The sequence below is a fragment of the Antedon mediterranea genome, chromosome 7 (genome assembly GCF_964355755.1).
Source record: "Antedon mediterranea chromosome 7, ecAntMedi1.1, whole genome shotgun sequence".
Classification (NCBI taxonomy): Eukaryota; Metazoa; Echinodermata; class Crinoidea; order Comatulida; family Antedonidae; genus Antedon; species Antedon mediterranea.
In genome coordinates this window covers 14957399-14974741 of record NC_092676.1, presented here as the reverse complement: position 1 = coordinate 14974741, position 17343 = coordinate 14957399, and the positions used below count along the sequence as shown (strand labels likewise).

Below are 17343 nucleotides of genomic sequence, written 5' to 3'. Positions count from 1 at the left end.
AGAAGAAATTCCATCAATAAGTCTACATAATAATAATAATAACAATATTATCAGGTAAATTAATAATAATTCGTCTTCTTCGAGCCGAATCAACGGATGTTCAGCGCGCCGCGCGTACCTGCTTACTACCGAGCGTATTGACCAATCACAAACAGTCTTTCTTCGCATCATCTGTAAAGGGCGAATAACAAAAAGAAGGCGCTCTGTATGCATAGTTTAAATAGTTTAGTTTTCTTGTTAACTAATCTTCGTGAGTTCGAGTCCCAGTAGATGACATTTGTTTATTTATCGCCAAACGCGAGTATTGCCACACGGAACTTACACAGTCAATATCAAACTCTTCAAGAATTTACTGGATATAGGCTTAGGCTATGTTAAATATGACAGAGGGACACGATAATTACGCAAAAATGAGGCCTACTCAGTCAATATCATCGTACTCGAGGATCCTCGCAGCAGTAGTCATGTGATGCAGTTTCAACCAATCACGTTCACGTATTTATATAGGCTAAGGTATAGAATATTATTATAGAACATAATAATATATTGAAATGATATATTGAAATTTAATTAATTCATTTGAAACGATAAGATAAAGAAATCTGTGTGAGAATCCAACTGAGATTCGAACCCGGATGCTTGATATGCAGATGTTCTAACCATGTTGTAAAAATTAAGAGAGAAAAAAGTAAATAGAGGTTGCTATAACAATAAATAAAGAGATGGTGCTAGAAAAAAAACATATAGATATTGGCGCCATCTATGATAGTAAACATATTACATCATTATTTCACGCATGAATTGATTAAACATCATCTTATGGACCGATATCAGTATGCTTTCTATTCTCTTATTATTTATTAATTTATACATAGGCATATCGGTATAATCGAGTGATAATTGAAATACAGCTGATTATAAATCATTGATAATATTAAATTGTATACTCTCAGCAGCAGCTATTTTCATGGGCTCCCCTCATTACGCGGACCAGGCTACGTTAGCGTTACGGTTAGGCAATTTGGTTTTGACAAGCAATTACTGTCAGTGCTTTGTAAGTTATTGTGATTTTATTGCCCTGGAGTGTCATTTGAGCCACAAGTTCTAACTACAAGTCCTGCCCACTGGAGGTTGGTCTAACCTGAGATGATTCGCATGGAAGAGCTTGAGTCATTCTCTTAAGTTTGGCCTCCATGACCTTTGCGCAGGCTACCTAGAATTCTCATGGGCCATTAAATATTCAGTTTGAACTTTTAGATTTTATGTGGTTTGAGACTTTGTTGAGCATTTTTAAAAATGTGTATAGGCCTACTACAGTACATAATATTAATATTTAATCAAAGATAAGAACAATAATGCAATATACATTGAGATATAAATGATGTAAAATAAACCATAAAGATTAATACAATAAACTACAAATAGCCAATTTTTAAATTTTAATGGAAAAAAATGATTGACCTATGAAAGAACCCTAAAATAAACATATAAACAAAAATAAACGCCAAGTGATGATAACCAATTTAAATTAATACACATTCAAAAGTTTTATCATCATGTAAATAATTATCTTAAATTAAAAATGAAAGATATATTTAGGTTAACAAATTGAATAATATGTTTCCTTTTTTCTTATCACTCTTGAAAAGTAATGTTATCTGTTATCTGCCAGAGTCACATGTTCTGACCCTTTCCTTCATTTGTTTAGCTCTGTTGATGAATACTCTGATACTTTTTTTCGTAAAATGCTACAAATAAGTGTGTATGTTTTTTACCCTGCCACTGTTTTAGTACAACACAATTTTGTGTACCCTGCCACTGTTTTGTATCCCTGCCACCGTTTTTGTATCCCTGCAATCTTATTTTTTCCCAGAAACTTTGTATACAACACAAGTTTTTGTATCCTAGATCACTGTTTTGTACCCTGACACCGTTTTTGTTCCCTGCTACTGTTTTTGTACCCTGCCACCGTTTTTGTACCCTGCTACTGTTTTTGTACCATGCCCCAGTTTTTGTACCCAGCTGCCATCGTGTTTGTACCCTGCCACTGTTTTTATACCCTGCCACCGTTTTTGTACCCTGCGACTGTTTTTGTACCCTGCCACTGTTTTTGTACCCTGCCACCGTTTTTTTATCCTGCCACCGTTTTTGTATCCCTGCCACCGTTTTTGTACCACTGTCATCGTCTTTTTTCCCAGACACTTTGTATACAACACAAGTTTTTGTACCATAGACCACTGCTTGTCATACCCTGTCTCTGTTTTTGTACCCTGATACCGTTTTTGTACCATGTCACCGTTTTTGTACCCTGCCACTATTTTTGTACCTTGCCACTGTTTTTGTACCCATCTGCCATCGTTTTTGTACCCTGCCACCGTTTTTGTACCCAGCTGCCATCGATTTTGTACTGCCACCGTTTTTGTACCCTGCCACTTTTTTGTACCCTGCCACCGTTTTTGTACCCTGCCACTGTTTATGTACCCTGCGGCTGTTTTTGTACCCAGCTGCCATCGGTTTTGTACCCTGCCATCGTTTTTGTACCCTGCCACCGTTTTTGTACCCTGCCACCGTTTTTGTATCCTGCCACCGTTTTTGTACCCTGCCACTGTTTTTGTACCGAGCTGCTATCGTTTTTATACCCTGCCACCGTTTTTGTACCCTCCACTGTTTTTGTACCCTGCTCATTTTTTGTACCCAACTGCCATCAATGTTGTACCCTGCCACTGTTTTTGTACCCTGCCACTTTTTTTGTACCCAGCTGCCATCGTTTTTGTACCCTGCCACTGTTTGTACCCTTCCACCAGGGCCTTCCAGCCTTTTAAACACTGCCTGACATACAAAGATATTTTAAGTCATTTTGTGAAAGATATACTTTCCCATTAAATTAAATAAATGGAATATCACAACCACTAAGTATTTATTCCTGTATAAGGTCAGCAATCAGATTTCCCGCGAACTATTGTATAAAATTAGTGACGCTGTTTTTGTACACTGCCACCGTTTTTGTACCCTGCCACCGTTTTTGTACCCTGCCACTGTTTTTGTACCCAGCTGCCATCGTTTTTGTACTCTGCCATCGTTTTTGTACCCTGCCACCGTTTTTGTACCCTGCCACCGTTTTTGTACCCTCCACTGTTTTTGTACCCTGCTCATTTTTTTGTACCCAACTGCCATCGATGTTGTACCCTGCCACTGTTTTTGTACCCTGCCACTGTTTTTGTACCCTGCCACTTTTTTTGTACCCAGCTGCCATCGTTTTAGTACCCTGCCACCGTTTTTGTACCCTGCCACCGTTTTTGTACCCTGCCACTGTTTTTGTACCCATCTGCCATCGTTTTTGTACCCATCTGCCATCGTTTTTGTACCCTGCCACCGTTTTTGTACGCTGCCACTGTTGTTGTACCCTGTTACTGTTTTTGTACCCAGCTGCCATCTATTTTGTACCCTGTCACCGTTTTTGTACCCTGCCACTGTTTTTGTACCCTGCTACTGTTTTTGTACCCTGCTACTGTTGTTGTAGCCTGCTACTGTTTTTGTACCCTGCTACTGTTTTTGTACCCAGCTGCCATCGATTTTGTACCCTGCCACCGTTTTTGTACCCTGTCGCTGTTTGTGTACCCTGCCACTGTTTTTATACCCTGCCACCGTTTTTGTACCCAGTCAATGTTTTTGTACAAAACAATTTTTTTTTACAAGTGTTGTACCCAGAAACGTTTTATAACAATTTTATACAATGCAAAATAGAACAAAATACGTGATAATTGCAAATAAATATAATTTCATTTTCAATTTAATTTTATTTCCTCAATATAACAACATACATACAGGATAATAAATGCAATGAAGTAATCATGTGGGGAGAGAGTCATAATAAGTCAGTCAGTAAGTTTGACCCACCACGAAATATAACATTAAATACGAATACGAAAAAAAAAAATACATATATATACATAAACTAATAATAAATAAAAGAAAACAAAGCTACAATTTATGCATATTCTCTGTTATACTCATTACTTACTAAATGTTTACTGTTAACATGATATTGTTCTCATCCTTTAACATTAATATTAATATTTTTGTTCTTTAATGTTTACAAAACTTTTATTTCCAGCAGATTATCCTTTTTTTGCACTATAACTTCTTAAATTTTCATTTAACTTTTTTACTTTCTTCTCTTATGTGGATTCATTCCACTTTTTTTTAACTTATTTTCTTTAAAAAAACTATTTCCACATATCATTTTGTTTATACATACATTATCATTTAACCACATTGATTACATAGTTTCCTCTTTTTATACATAATTATTATCTATTACACATTTTCATTAACAAAGCTTATTTTTTCTTACATAGTTGTTTTTTTTCATCTACATGCATATTTATTTCATACAATTATAATACGTTTATGTTTACTAAATCCATCCCATGGGTTTGTCCCATTTTATTTTTCTTTGGATTTATCTATGCAAACATATTTTCATTTAAACAATGCATATTCTCTGTTATAATAATTACTTACTAACTTTTTACTGTTAACATTATATTTTCCTCATCCTTTAACATTGATTTTTTTGATCTTTAAATGTTTACAAACTTTATTTCCAACAGATTATCCTTTTTTGCATCTACAGTATAACCCATTTCATTTAACTTTTTTTTTCTTATGTGGGTTCATTCAATTTTTAATTATTCATGATCTAACGTTATTACATAAGAAATTACTTCTGGTGCAGTCCATGGAAAGCATTTCTTCCACCTAATCTTCTCCTCCGATGACAACTTTAAAGGAGTAGGCCTACTCCGTCCGGTCCGAAACGCCTTGCCATAATCTATTGTTACAGGTATAAATTAATTTTACCATCAATCATGAAGCACGTACCACGTTATTACCTGTAAGAGAAAAGACAATTGGGAAAATGAGAAAATAATTGTAAAATAATCACTGAATTGTGTATGGTATAATTGAATTTAATGTATGATAATGAAAAATTAGTGGCTTAATTAAAAAAAATTACGCATAGGCCTATAACAGATTCTTATTATTGATATCATTATGGACATAATCCTGAGTTGTGGAAATTAGGATATTTTATACGAATATATAATTAGGCCTACTGATATACTGTAAATAAGACCTCTTTAGTCCTACTTCACACGTTTACGTAGATCTATCTGATAAGAATTTGTTAATTATTTTATTTTTATCGGCACGTTGATTTCTACCTACCATGCAAACGCATGCAGCAAGTCAGATTTTCCTCCACAATGAATCTTCCGAGAAAGATCTTTTATTTATTTTCGATGCGCTTCCATTCAATTTTAAAATCGCTTTGATGCCTGCCGCCTCAATCCATCAAGAGGAATGGCGGGGGATATTTGAACTCCGTGGTATATCTGGCTTAGGCCTAACCCTTTTGCGATTAATTCTTTCTAATAGTTCTGTTGTAGGCTACATTTTCTTCCACGGGCTCGTCGTTTATATTATCAAGTAGACGGTCATTGATGACCGAGTCTACGCATTTATCTCGTATAAAATCGCGTAGAGTTATCAAATTTAAATTGTGTTTATTTGTATCAATTATGTATGTTTGTTGCTGCTGTACATTGTCTACAAGATGTCCACCAGCCAACAACAGGGGAATAAAACATGAAACACTAATATGCTTTCGTGATACATTTATAGCACTGTTCGGAAGTACTCATGATTGACTATCAATCCATTTTGTTCCCAAAAATGTGAAAGATATATACTTTCCCATTAAATTTAATAAATTGAATATCACACGGCCATCCCAATTCCCTAACAAAACTATTGTTCATGTTTAAAAGTATTTATTTAATGTGTCTGTAGTTCTAGTTAAATTGCTTTGCATAAAGCAGCATTGAGAAATATTTAGATTATTATTATAAACAACCACTAAAGTATTTATTCCTGTACAAGGTCAGAAATCAAATTTCCCGCAAACTATTTTATAAAATCAGTGACCTATCTAATAGTAAATTGATTGGTTAATACCCAGTCAGTGAGGACCTGATTGACAAGCAGTGCCTGTTTGCTATTGGTCATTGGTAAGAGGAAGTTGAAAATGGACAGCAAGTTATTCTTAACACTTGCAGTCTTAAATAAACACGCTGGCATTTTTATTACACCACAGAGTATTATTCCTGTCAACTTATACCACAATTGACATGTTGAGGGGATAGGTCATCCACTGATTCAGTGGATGCCAAACGTAACGCTAAAGTAGCCTGGTCCGTGTAATGTTTTGTCTGTATTTCAATGTGATGATACTGAACTGCATATGAACCGAGAGATTTATCAGTTTTTGAATGTCAGACACCCATGTATGATGATACTGTATGATTCAATTAGTAGGCCTATAAACAGTTATATATATTATAGAAGTTTGAAACACCCAAGTATAATATGATTAGAAAGTAAAAGTTTGTATACTTAAAAACTAATAGCACAAAATAACAAGTTAACAGCCTCAGTGCTCTACATGCTCAAGTTCAAAACTTTCACATCCATTCTGTGACTGGCGAGTATACCCATTCGTTGATTCATTCATTGGAGTTTCTGGAATACGACGACGCAGGAGCATCCACGTTACAACAAATAAAGTAAATGATATTGCATTTAAAGCAATGCATACACCAAAGTATGCTTGTCTAAATAAACGGTTATCATACTGGGCACATGTTCCTGTCTGATCACAAACTGAACTGAATGACTTACACGTCATATCGATGACAGCACCATACACAACAGGAGCCGGTATCATACCTAAATTCATAAAATTAAAACAATCAAGAATAATTATCGTTAGGCATTGAAAACAAAAAGCCTCACATAAATATCAGATGTAGGGTAGTAAGATTAAGTCGTTGAACTTTTTTTTATATAGGTAAATTGCCAAGGATAATCATAAGCGAATTCATTCACCGTCTTTCAAGGTGGCATCTGTTCACAAGAGAGAAACATATACACAAGGTGCTCTACATAAATAAATAAGCAAGTCTTTGGGAGTGGAGTTATAATTTGTGATTTGTCATAAAAAATCCTGACTTTGAACTCAGGACCCATCATAACCACAAAGCCATTCCACTCCAACTCCACTTCAATTACTTGCACTACAGGTACATTATACATTACAGCTTAATGAATGCTAACCAAATAGTCTTGTACCAACATGTTTAAAACCCAATCCCATCGCTTTATCTTCTTTATCTACAGATCTGTAATATAAAAACGAACATTTATTTAATTATAAAAAGTATTATTCTACCTATAGTTTAAATTGTAAGCAATACTGTTAGGCCTACCGAAATAAAGGTATATAATTATTGATTATATGAAATAACCATGTACTCTTTTTGATAGTATTATCAAGCATGTCTGCAATATTTTCTCTGTACTATAGATACATTTGAAATGAATGAATACGTCTTTAAAACAAACCTCATTGCTAGAATATGTTGCGGGGCTACTTCCATGCTGGCAACACAAATTACAAAAAACAGACATATAAGAAATGGAACAAGAGAACTACAATACACTGCGCCACTGCACACTCCTTCAATGGCTGTCCACTTGCTTGGGTTACCACTTAAACAAAAACAATCAGTATACTCGGATTCCTGAAAAAGAACAAGAACAATATCTGGTATCTTCAGATAATCTGTTTTCAAGTAAGAACTATTGATACGCAAATTATGGTTAAAATACAATTGTTATGTGTCTCTCCTTAAATCAATAAACATTTGATATAAAATAACTCTGAATTTATCTTATGCTAACAGATTTCCTAATCTTATCGTTTCAAATTAATTAATACATTTTCAGTATATCACCGGGAGGTTTAGAATGTTCTTTGCCTGTTGTGTTTACATATATAAAAGTATCTCTTCGGAGATCCCACTTCGTGAACAAAATATTGAAAGATGAGGGCGTATCAATTTGATTTCTAGTGCGCGCGTGCGAACAAAGGTACTAGTGCTGTTCCGCCTTACCACGCCGAGAATGTTAAAGAGTCGCTATCCAATCAGATTTGAACAATACCATGAAATGGTGACATCTGCATATCAAGCAGAAGGTCCGGGTTCGAATGAATTGATCGAAGGAGTGTTGTTACGTTTGGAAGAAGCATATTAAATCAAGGTTATAGCGAGGTAGGTGGTAAGTAAAAACTTTTCCTAGCCATAGGAAAATAAAGTTGAATTTCATCAAGCGTTAAAAGAAGAAAATAATTATTACTTTACCTGAGGGTTGTACTGTCTACATCCAGCTTGGCATGGTGAATAGTATGTAATATTATCTGCACCACAAACTGGATTATATTGAGTATTACTACAATCACACTCTTCACATAACACATTAGTTCCATTTCTGTGAAAGGCAAACTAAAATATAAGCAGAAGCATCAAGCGAGTGTTGCATCCGCTAGATCAGTTTACCGACTTTACTTATTTTTATCAGTTTACTGACTTTATTTAATTTTATATTTACAGTTTACATCGCGTTTAAAATAACGGGAAAAAAAACTCGAAGTCCAAAATCGCCAACAATTTGGAATAATATAACTATTCAGATTGAAACTTTTTATTTCACGTGAATACTTAGGTCTAGGCCTAATTAATTTAAACTGAATAATAGATCGTGTTAGATTATCAGCGTAACACTGAGGCCTAGGCATTATCACTATTCATTAAAATTAACGTTTAATATGTTAATTAATTAATATTTTTGCAAGTCTGAAAGTATTTTGACTGCATTTCAGCCGATCATATAGTATAACTATTTAAATTAACACACTCCTATTTTCATAATTTCAGATTCGTAGATTTTCATGTAAGTCTAATTACATTTTACAGGATCGTATAACGGTTAAGTAAAGCGTAGATTACACAATATATTTGTAGAATCTGAGCGTATTTTGACTCCATTTTAGCCTATAATTACTGGTACCCAAGTACTCCCAATTTCATAAATTGTGGATTAGATGTTTATGTAGGCCTAATTTATTTTTCACAAGATATGATATAAGTGCGTGTATTTGGGTTTTTCAAATTAAGCCCGTCAGCTCTCTTTTAATTCTCTTTCTCTATCTTGTTTCGTTTCCGAAACAGGGCAGATTTTAAAGTTAAAGATATTGAATGAATATACTTACACATTTGTGTTAGTAACTATTTGTTGACCCTGGCAGCCAAGATTAAATAGAATAATATGTCCCAAAAGTGTAGTCCCACTAAGAATGGCAGTAAGTAATGCAGAGCCTGCTAAATTAAGATTCAAACGCTTAAACAAAAGTCCGCCTATAATACAGCCTATGCCAATAGCTGGCACTGGAACTAGACCTATGTAAAAATAGTAATTGAATATTATACAAACAATGAGAGATAAAGCCGAGTTAAAAAGAAGACAACGAATATAAAACATCCAATTACTTCAGGTTGTTGTTTTTTTTCAAACGTCAAATCCAATATTTACACGGACTCGCGTTGCAAACCATTCTTACAAAGATCACCACCCGATACATCATTGGTCATATTACAGTAGCATGTCATATTAGGCCTATATCGCATCTTCTGACAGCAACTTTTTTTCATGGATTGTACCACCTCTCCTGACACTATAGGCATTATCCTTTGTTTTAGGGTAGAATGGCTGTAAATATCACTTTTCAGTTAGTGTAAAGGTAAGTGATAGAGCCCTATATAGTCGGGTCAAAATCTGAAAATATAGGGCCTAACCCCAACAAAATTGCAAGAAAATGTTTTTTGATGAATTACAATAAAAAATGGTCTCAAAAAGCATATATCAAAAGTTTACCAAAATCGGACTACCGCAAAGGTTCAAAATTTGACGTTAAAAAAGATGGCCGCCAATTTTTGAAAATCGGTAACCGCTTGTAGTAGACAGCTGTATTTGGTGTCAAATTGTTCAAAATATATATGTTTATATTTACACTTTTTGAACATTTTGTTGAAACATGACCGGAAATTTCATTTTGTGACCTTTGACATATATGGCATGACGTTTATATATCTACGTAACTGCAAATCACAGAGTCTTGATATTGGTGTCAAAATGTTCAGAACATACATATTTATATTTACCCCTTTTAAACATTTTGTTAAAACATGACCGGAAATTCTATTTTTTGACCTTTGACCCATATATGGCATAAAAAAATGTTCATATCTACGTAACTAAAAATCATAGAACCTTGATATTGGTGTCAAAATGTTCATAACATACATATTTATATTTACTGTTTTTGATCATTTTGTTCAAAAATAACCGAAAACATAAGGTTTTGCCCTTTGATACTTATGGCATGAAATATTTTCACATACATGTACAGGAGGCATGTTTTACGCGAATGATATTTTCATGCAGAGCCTATCAGCTTTTACGCACTTAGACACACAGCGTGTTGAAGTTTCATATGTAGTGTTTTGTAAAAATTGTTAAATATAAAATACCTAAATTATTCCTAACTTGATTACAGATTAATATAGAGGAATCTTTATTTGTATAATATTTATATGTCAGGTTTGTGGACGTTCAGTTAATTGTTTGTTCCGACATACCACTCTTCTGCTCCTTTGTAATTTCGTCCTCGTATAAATGCTCCACACACTTTCCAAAAAAAAAAGCTGGAATGGGAATATTTGATGCACATTTACATTTCGATGGAGAGTTCAGATGTTTTTATGATTCTTGTTGCCATATTTTGTAGCGAGAAGTTAAATTGTGTCATATTTGGTTTGTACAGTATTTAGATTTTGTTCACAGTTTTTGTCTTTCGTCGGAAATTATTTGCAGAGAAAGTGGATGCGGTGTAGATTCTTCAGCAGAGCCTGTATAATGGTTGTGGTGAATGATTACTTTCAACATTAACTAAAGACAGGGATTATTATTATAAAAAGGCTCATAAAATAATGATTCTAAAGATTGGGACACAGCTAAACAAATAAGAAACAAAGTGAACAATCTCAACAGGAACCTAAAAAAGAAATATTGTACTAACACCATCAAAGAAAATACTAAAAACCCCAAAAAACTATGGAACACCATAAATAAACTAATTCCAAAACCAAAATCAACTGTAAATAGAGTTTATAAAAATGAAAATTATACAACTACGGATAAGGACACAGCAAATGAATTAAATATTCATTTTACGTCAATAGGAAATTCTTTAGCAAGTAAATTTTTAAATACTAATATAAATAAGACAACAGATTACACTCTTGTAGATAAATTTAAATTTGATTATCTTACATCTGACTATATTTTTGATGAAATATGCAAATTTTCCAGTAATAAAGCCACCGGAATTGATAATATAAATTGTAAACTTTTAAAATTAGCAGCGCCAATAATATGTGATTCACTTTGCTACATTTGTAATATATCATTGTTTACATCAATTTTTCCATATGAATGGAAACAAGCAAAAGTGACGCCCATATATAAAGAAGGAGATAAATCAGATCCAAGTAATTATCGACCAATTTCTGTTTTACCTTTGGTCTAAAAAATAATAGAACGTGCTGTTCATGACCAATTATATCATTATTTAAGATCTCATGACCTTCTAAATCCTTCTCAATCAGGTTTCAGAAAAAATCACTCTACCCAAACCACTCTCTTAGATGTTACAGACTATATTTTAAATAATTTTGATAAAGGTATTTCAACAGCTGCTATATTCCTGGACCTAAAAAAGGCCTTTGATACGGTAAATCATCAAATATTGCTTAATAAATTAAGGGGTTTTGGAATAAATAGTACCGAGCTTAAATGGTTTAAATCATATCTTAGTCAAAGATCTCAAATTGTTAGTATTAATTCATGTAAATCTGAATCACTGAATGTAAATATCGGAGTTCCTCAAGGTTCAATATTAGGACCATTGCTTTTTATTTTATATGTTAACTCACTTCCTAATTCTTTATCATGTAAATGTGTCATGTATGCTGATGATACCACACTTTTATGTAGTTCATCTGACCCACTTAGGCTTCAAATTGAAATAGATGTAAATTTTAATCAAGTTACTCAATGGCTTAATGATAACCAACTAACATTAAATATTAAAAAGACAAAGCTTATGGTTTTTAGTACTACTCACATGTATAGTAAGTTTAAAAATATCTCTGTTTCTTTTAATAACCATATTATTGAGAGAGTAAATTCTTTTAAATATTTAGGTGTAACTTTTGACACTCAACTAACATGGGCTGATCATATTGATAGCCTTTCATCAAAAGTTACCAAACGCATTGGTGTTATTCGTCGTATAAAATATTTTATTCCATCAAACACTCTGAAAATGTTAGCCAATGCACTAGTTATTCCTTTATTTGATTATTGTAGTTGTGTCTGGTCAAATTGTAAAGTAAACTTTTCAGATTCTCTTCAAATTTTATTAAATAGATTAGGTAGAATATTATTATCTGTAGATGTCAAAACTCATGTTAGTGATATCCTAAACTCACTTGGTTGGAGTACACTAAAGGACAAATGGAATGAACATATTCTAATATTACTTTTCAAGTGCCTAAATGGACATGCACCACCCTATTTATCAACTCAATTTATATTTACTGAAGATTGTCACAATAAAGGTACACGAAGTCAAAGTAACAACACTTTGATAATACCTAAATGGAATAATACTCAAGGTAAAAGAACTTTTAATTACAGATCTACAAAATTATGGAACTTTCTACCTAACAAAATAAAAAATGATCTTTATGATATGACAGTATCAACTTTCAAATCACAAATTTCAAAACTTTAATTTTAATTCAAAACTAAATCTAATTAATGCTCAATGATTAAAACTTCTTTTATCTTGTTTCAAAATCTCAATTATTTATGTTTTAACCTTTAAATGTGCTTACTTTAATTGTTTTAATTTGATTTTGATAATTTTAGGTTTAATTTTATATTTTCTTTTATCCATTTATATACTGTATTTTGTTTACATTTATGTAGTTAAGAACTGAACCACTTTGGAAATCAGTACATTGTATTGAAAGTGTATTTCAGAATAAAGAAAGATTAAATAATTAATTCATCTGTTGATTTGCCATCATTGTTCCCAGTTTCCCATAACTTTTGGTAGATGTTCGAATCGTGACAATTCCAACTGTGCCATAGTTTTCTCCTTTTTAGACGTTCCATCTAGATGTAATGTATGATTGGATTTGTCAAGCAGTTCTTGCGAGGATGACAACTAATCCATGTGTATTTTTGACAATGGCTCTGCCTCCAAGCTTCCAAGTTGTGAAACACATGTAGTTTATAGCATTTCTAGCTCCAACAATATACTTTGTTGTTGTTGTTTAATAAATCCATAATTTAACTATTTTATCATTGTAATGTCCATGTTCATATTATGTCTTCATCACTCTGTTTTTTCACTTCTTCGACATTTCTTCAAGTTTGCTTGCTCAAGATTTGAGGCATGTCAAAGAAGAATTCCATTATATTTTGTTTTCATTACTGCACCACAGCTCTTACAACTTTTTCCCCCTTTAACCTCCTTCCTTTAATCCTTGTAAACGTGCTAGTTTGCATTGTTTCACTTCTCCCTTGTTATTGCTTCCAATTACTTTGATTTAATCTGTACCTGTTCAGCTTTTAACTCATTGATATCATATCAGAGGCCAATGTGCTATAGATGGTTTTAATTCTTCCTTTTGTTGACATTTCTTGGTGTGTATCGTGATATTTTTCTCCTGCATCTATTATTTTTACATTATTTTCAAACTGTATAGTAGCACAATCAAGTTCCTTTGCCATTGTTTTCATTTGATTGTTTTTTATTCCTTTAATCCATTTTCACATGCAATTCTTCCAGATCCTGTATGTATATTACAGGCTCTGCATAGACATCGTGTCAAAGGGAAAACCTAGTGTTTTCGATTATTTTTCAAAAAAATTTTCAAAAACAGTAAATATAAATATGTATGTTCTGAACATTTTGACACCAATATCAAGGTTCTATGATTTTTAGTTACGTAGATGTGAACATTTTTTATGCCATATATGGGTCAAAGGTCACAAAATGGAATTTCCGGTCATGTTTCAACAAAATGTTTAAAAAGGGTAAATATAAATATGTATGTTCTGAACATTTTGACACCAATATCAAGTATCTGTGATTTGCAGTTACGTAGATATATAGACGTCATGCCATATATGTCAAAGGTCACAAAATGGAATTTCTGGTCATGTTTCAACAAAATGTTCAAAAAGTTTAAATATAAACATAAACATATATATTTTGAACAATTTGACACCAAATACAGCTGTCTACTACAAGCGGTTACCGATTTTCAAAAATTGGCGGCCATCTTTTTTAACGTCAAATTTTGAACCTTTGCGGTAGTCCAATTTTGGTAAACTTTTGATATATGTTTTTTGAGACCATTTTTTATTGTAATTTCTTGCAATTTTTTTGGGGTAATGAAACAGTTTGACTCGACTAATATGTATTTATTCGTTTATTCCTTCATTCATTCATACATTCATTTATTTTCAGTCACATCCGACAGCGGGAAAATCCGCCACTAATAGAATGGATTAAAAATATAGTAAAAACTTTAAGCAATATCACATCACGTATTACAAAAACATTGATAACTGTGTAAAACAACGGTCCATTCAACACACTTGTTAAGAAGTAAACTGATACGAGAAATAAACCCATTTAACACGAAAAAAGGAACAGATAAAAGATTACATTTAGAATTACGAGTATCTATCAGGTTTAACCTGAAAGGAGAACGAGATAAAAATCACAATTATACCGGGAATTACAACAGAACTACGAGAAACAAAGGAAGGGAGAGAAATAGATAACGGGGGACAGTGACAAGTAGAACAGACAAAACGATCTTGGACTCATTGAAGACAGGAACAATGAGTGGACGAAAATTGATTGACACAACACTAAAATATTGAAGATGGAGGCGAACGAGGGTAAAATATAAATTAATAGGAGTAGCACCAGCAAGTACGACTTAGCTTTTTTACTGACAGCCGCATTAAATTGCGGAATGAAATTTAGATTACAGTCAATAATGATACCAAGATCAACTATCAAGTTTAACTCTCTCAAGAACATGGTTATTAAGATTGTAATTTTTCTTAGTAATAGACATTTAATATTTAGGAAGGTTTGAACTAAGTTTCCAGGTAGTGGTCCATCTGAAGAGAGATACAAGATCATACTGAAGGGAAAAGGAAAATGATTGGCAAAAAGTAAACACGGTTAGGGGGAAGGTACGGTAATTGATAACAATATTAAATGAGAGGGGGCCAATGATAGACCCTTGGTTAAGGGACACTCTACAGGACAGTAGGCCAAACAGAAGCGTGGCCTTGTATGACAACACGCCGTTGTCGACAATTAAGATAGCTAACAAATAAATTTCAAATGGGACCAGAAATGCCGAATTTAGAAAGATATGAGATACGTATTAATACTATTAACTATTAATCAAATGCTAATAAGGATACAGGTATGTTATAACGGCATTTTTCATCAATCATATTGAAAAATACCACAGTGATGAACATTATAGAAAGGTGTATATCCAAGGCCTATATAAAACACACAGTACTACCTGTCAGTATATTTGCGTTGGTTGGTGACAATCCAAACTGTGTCTCAAAATATTTTGGAAAGAATGTAGCTTCTCCAAAAAACATTCCATATTCAACCGTTATACCAGCCATAAGTACGACGAAAGGTGAATTTGTGAGCAAACGTTTTATCGAATTTACAAGATCTAATCAAAATCGATTTATAAAATAAAAACATTGAATAATGAATAAAACAGCTTGTTTAAGTTTACGTTAGGAGGTTTGATTGACTTACTGCATTTTGTCATAGGTATAGTGTTTCTTTAATCGAAAAATTATTCTCGCTGTTATTTCTATTATTTAAAACGTGTAGGATAGAAAAAAAACTAAATGAAAAGAAAACTGCGAGTGCAAATATTTTACTCGTTTTTTTAGTTAAGAGGAGGAGCGTCCAAGTTTATCGGCACTGCATGATCAGTGTTTGTTTTATTTATATCGATATTATATTCTGATATACGAGTTGTATCATTGTATATTCTTTGAATCTGTTTATATAGTAATGTATAATCCTACCTTCAATTTTATGTCCTCTTAAGATTACTACTTCCAAATCCTCGTCTACTACGCGTTCAGGGTCAGTATTCGGTGGTAGTTTATCAACATGAATGCCTAGTTTCTTTGGAAATCGAAATAATGGAAATGAACCAAGCAGATACAACAGACCAGATATTAAAAGTCCTATCCACCATGCTCCAACCCATGATGGGTGGTTCGAATTAATATCAATGTCTGTTGTTTGTATTCGATAAAAATCAACCCACAACAGAACGAAAACTGCCCCTAGAAGAAAGCTCAATATTGTTCCAAATCCATAAATACTCTGCACAATGCCTAAAAACCAACAAAATAAAAATAGATTTAATTTAAAAAAAAATCTTAAGTGGTCACTTTTAAATGAGTAGACCTATATAATAACATCATAAGCTCACTTACCGATATATAAACCTGAAGTTGACTTGGGTACGCTATCGTCGATGTAAGAAAACCCTAGTGGCATTACCGGGGCTATGCCAATTCCATTAATACACATTCCAGCTACAAGTAGATAAAAAGCAATTCTCTTATCGGAAGAACGGGATACATTATCAACTGCACAAAATGATTCAAATTCCTCAATACAAAGGTATTTATTTGTTGTCATATTAGAATTATTCTTGCTGTTACTAATGGTTGAGTATGATTCAAATATAAATTGTGGAAGACACATCACAAACACCCCGACTGCCATTGTTATTGATCCTATACCAATCCATTTTGGTCGGTTGCTTGAGTCTCGACTGCCAATATGAACAACAAACAAAATAATTGACAATGTTCCAATATTATACGAACTCACAATCCAGCCTAAATCAGAGGCCATCAGTTCGTAACGTTGTTCTAATGTTGTTAGCATACTTGCTACGGTGCCCGCTGCATATGAATCGGCAAATATTACCAAACATAAGCAAAATGTAAAAAATGGCGCTGAAGCGAATTTCTTTACACATTTTGACTCAGGCTCTATGTATAATGAACACTCCGACGAATTACTGGCTACGATAGGATTATCATTTGTTGTGGTTTTCATCCTGTTATTAACTATAAATAAAAAATAATAAATGTATTATTATTACTACTATTATTATTATTACAATAAAAAGAGGATAAAATACAGACAGTATGACAACA

General features: G+C 33.1%; 1 protein-coding gene across 1 annotated transcript; it reads right to left on the bottom strand.

Moving 5' to 3' along the window:
• Positions 1 to 6275: 6275 nt before the first annotated feature.
• On the bottom strand, positions 6276 to 17068 carry LOC140055433 (solute carrier organic anion transporter family member 3A1-like). The gene is made up of 8 exons (XM_072100771.1): positions 16609 to 17068; positions 16189 to 16506; positions 15657 to 15821; positions 9176 to 9362; positions 8268 to 8394; positions 7468 to 7646; positions 7180 to 7244; positions 6276 to 6792 (listed from the first exon to the last, which is right to left on the bottom strand). Exons 1-8 carry the CDS (start codon positions 17066 to 17068, stop codon positions 6497 to 6499), a joined length of 1797 nt encoding a protein of 598 aa, XP_071956872.1. The 3' UTR covers positions 6276 to 6496.
• Positions 17069 to 17343: the final 275 nt, after the last annotated feature.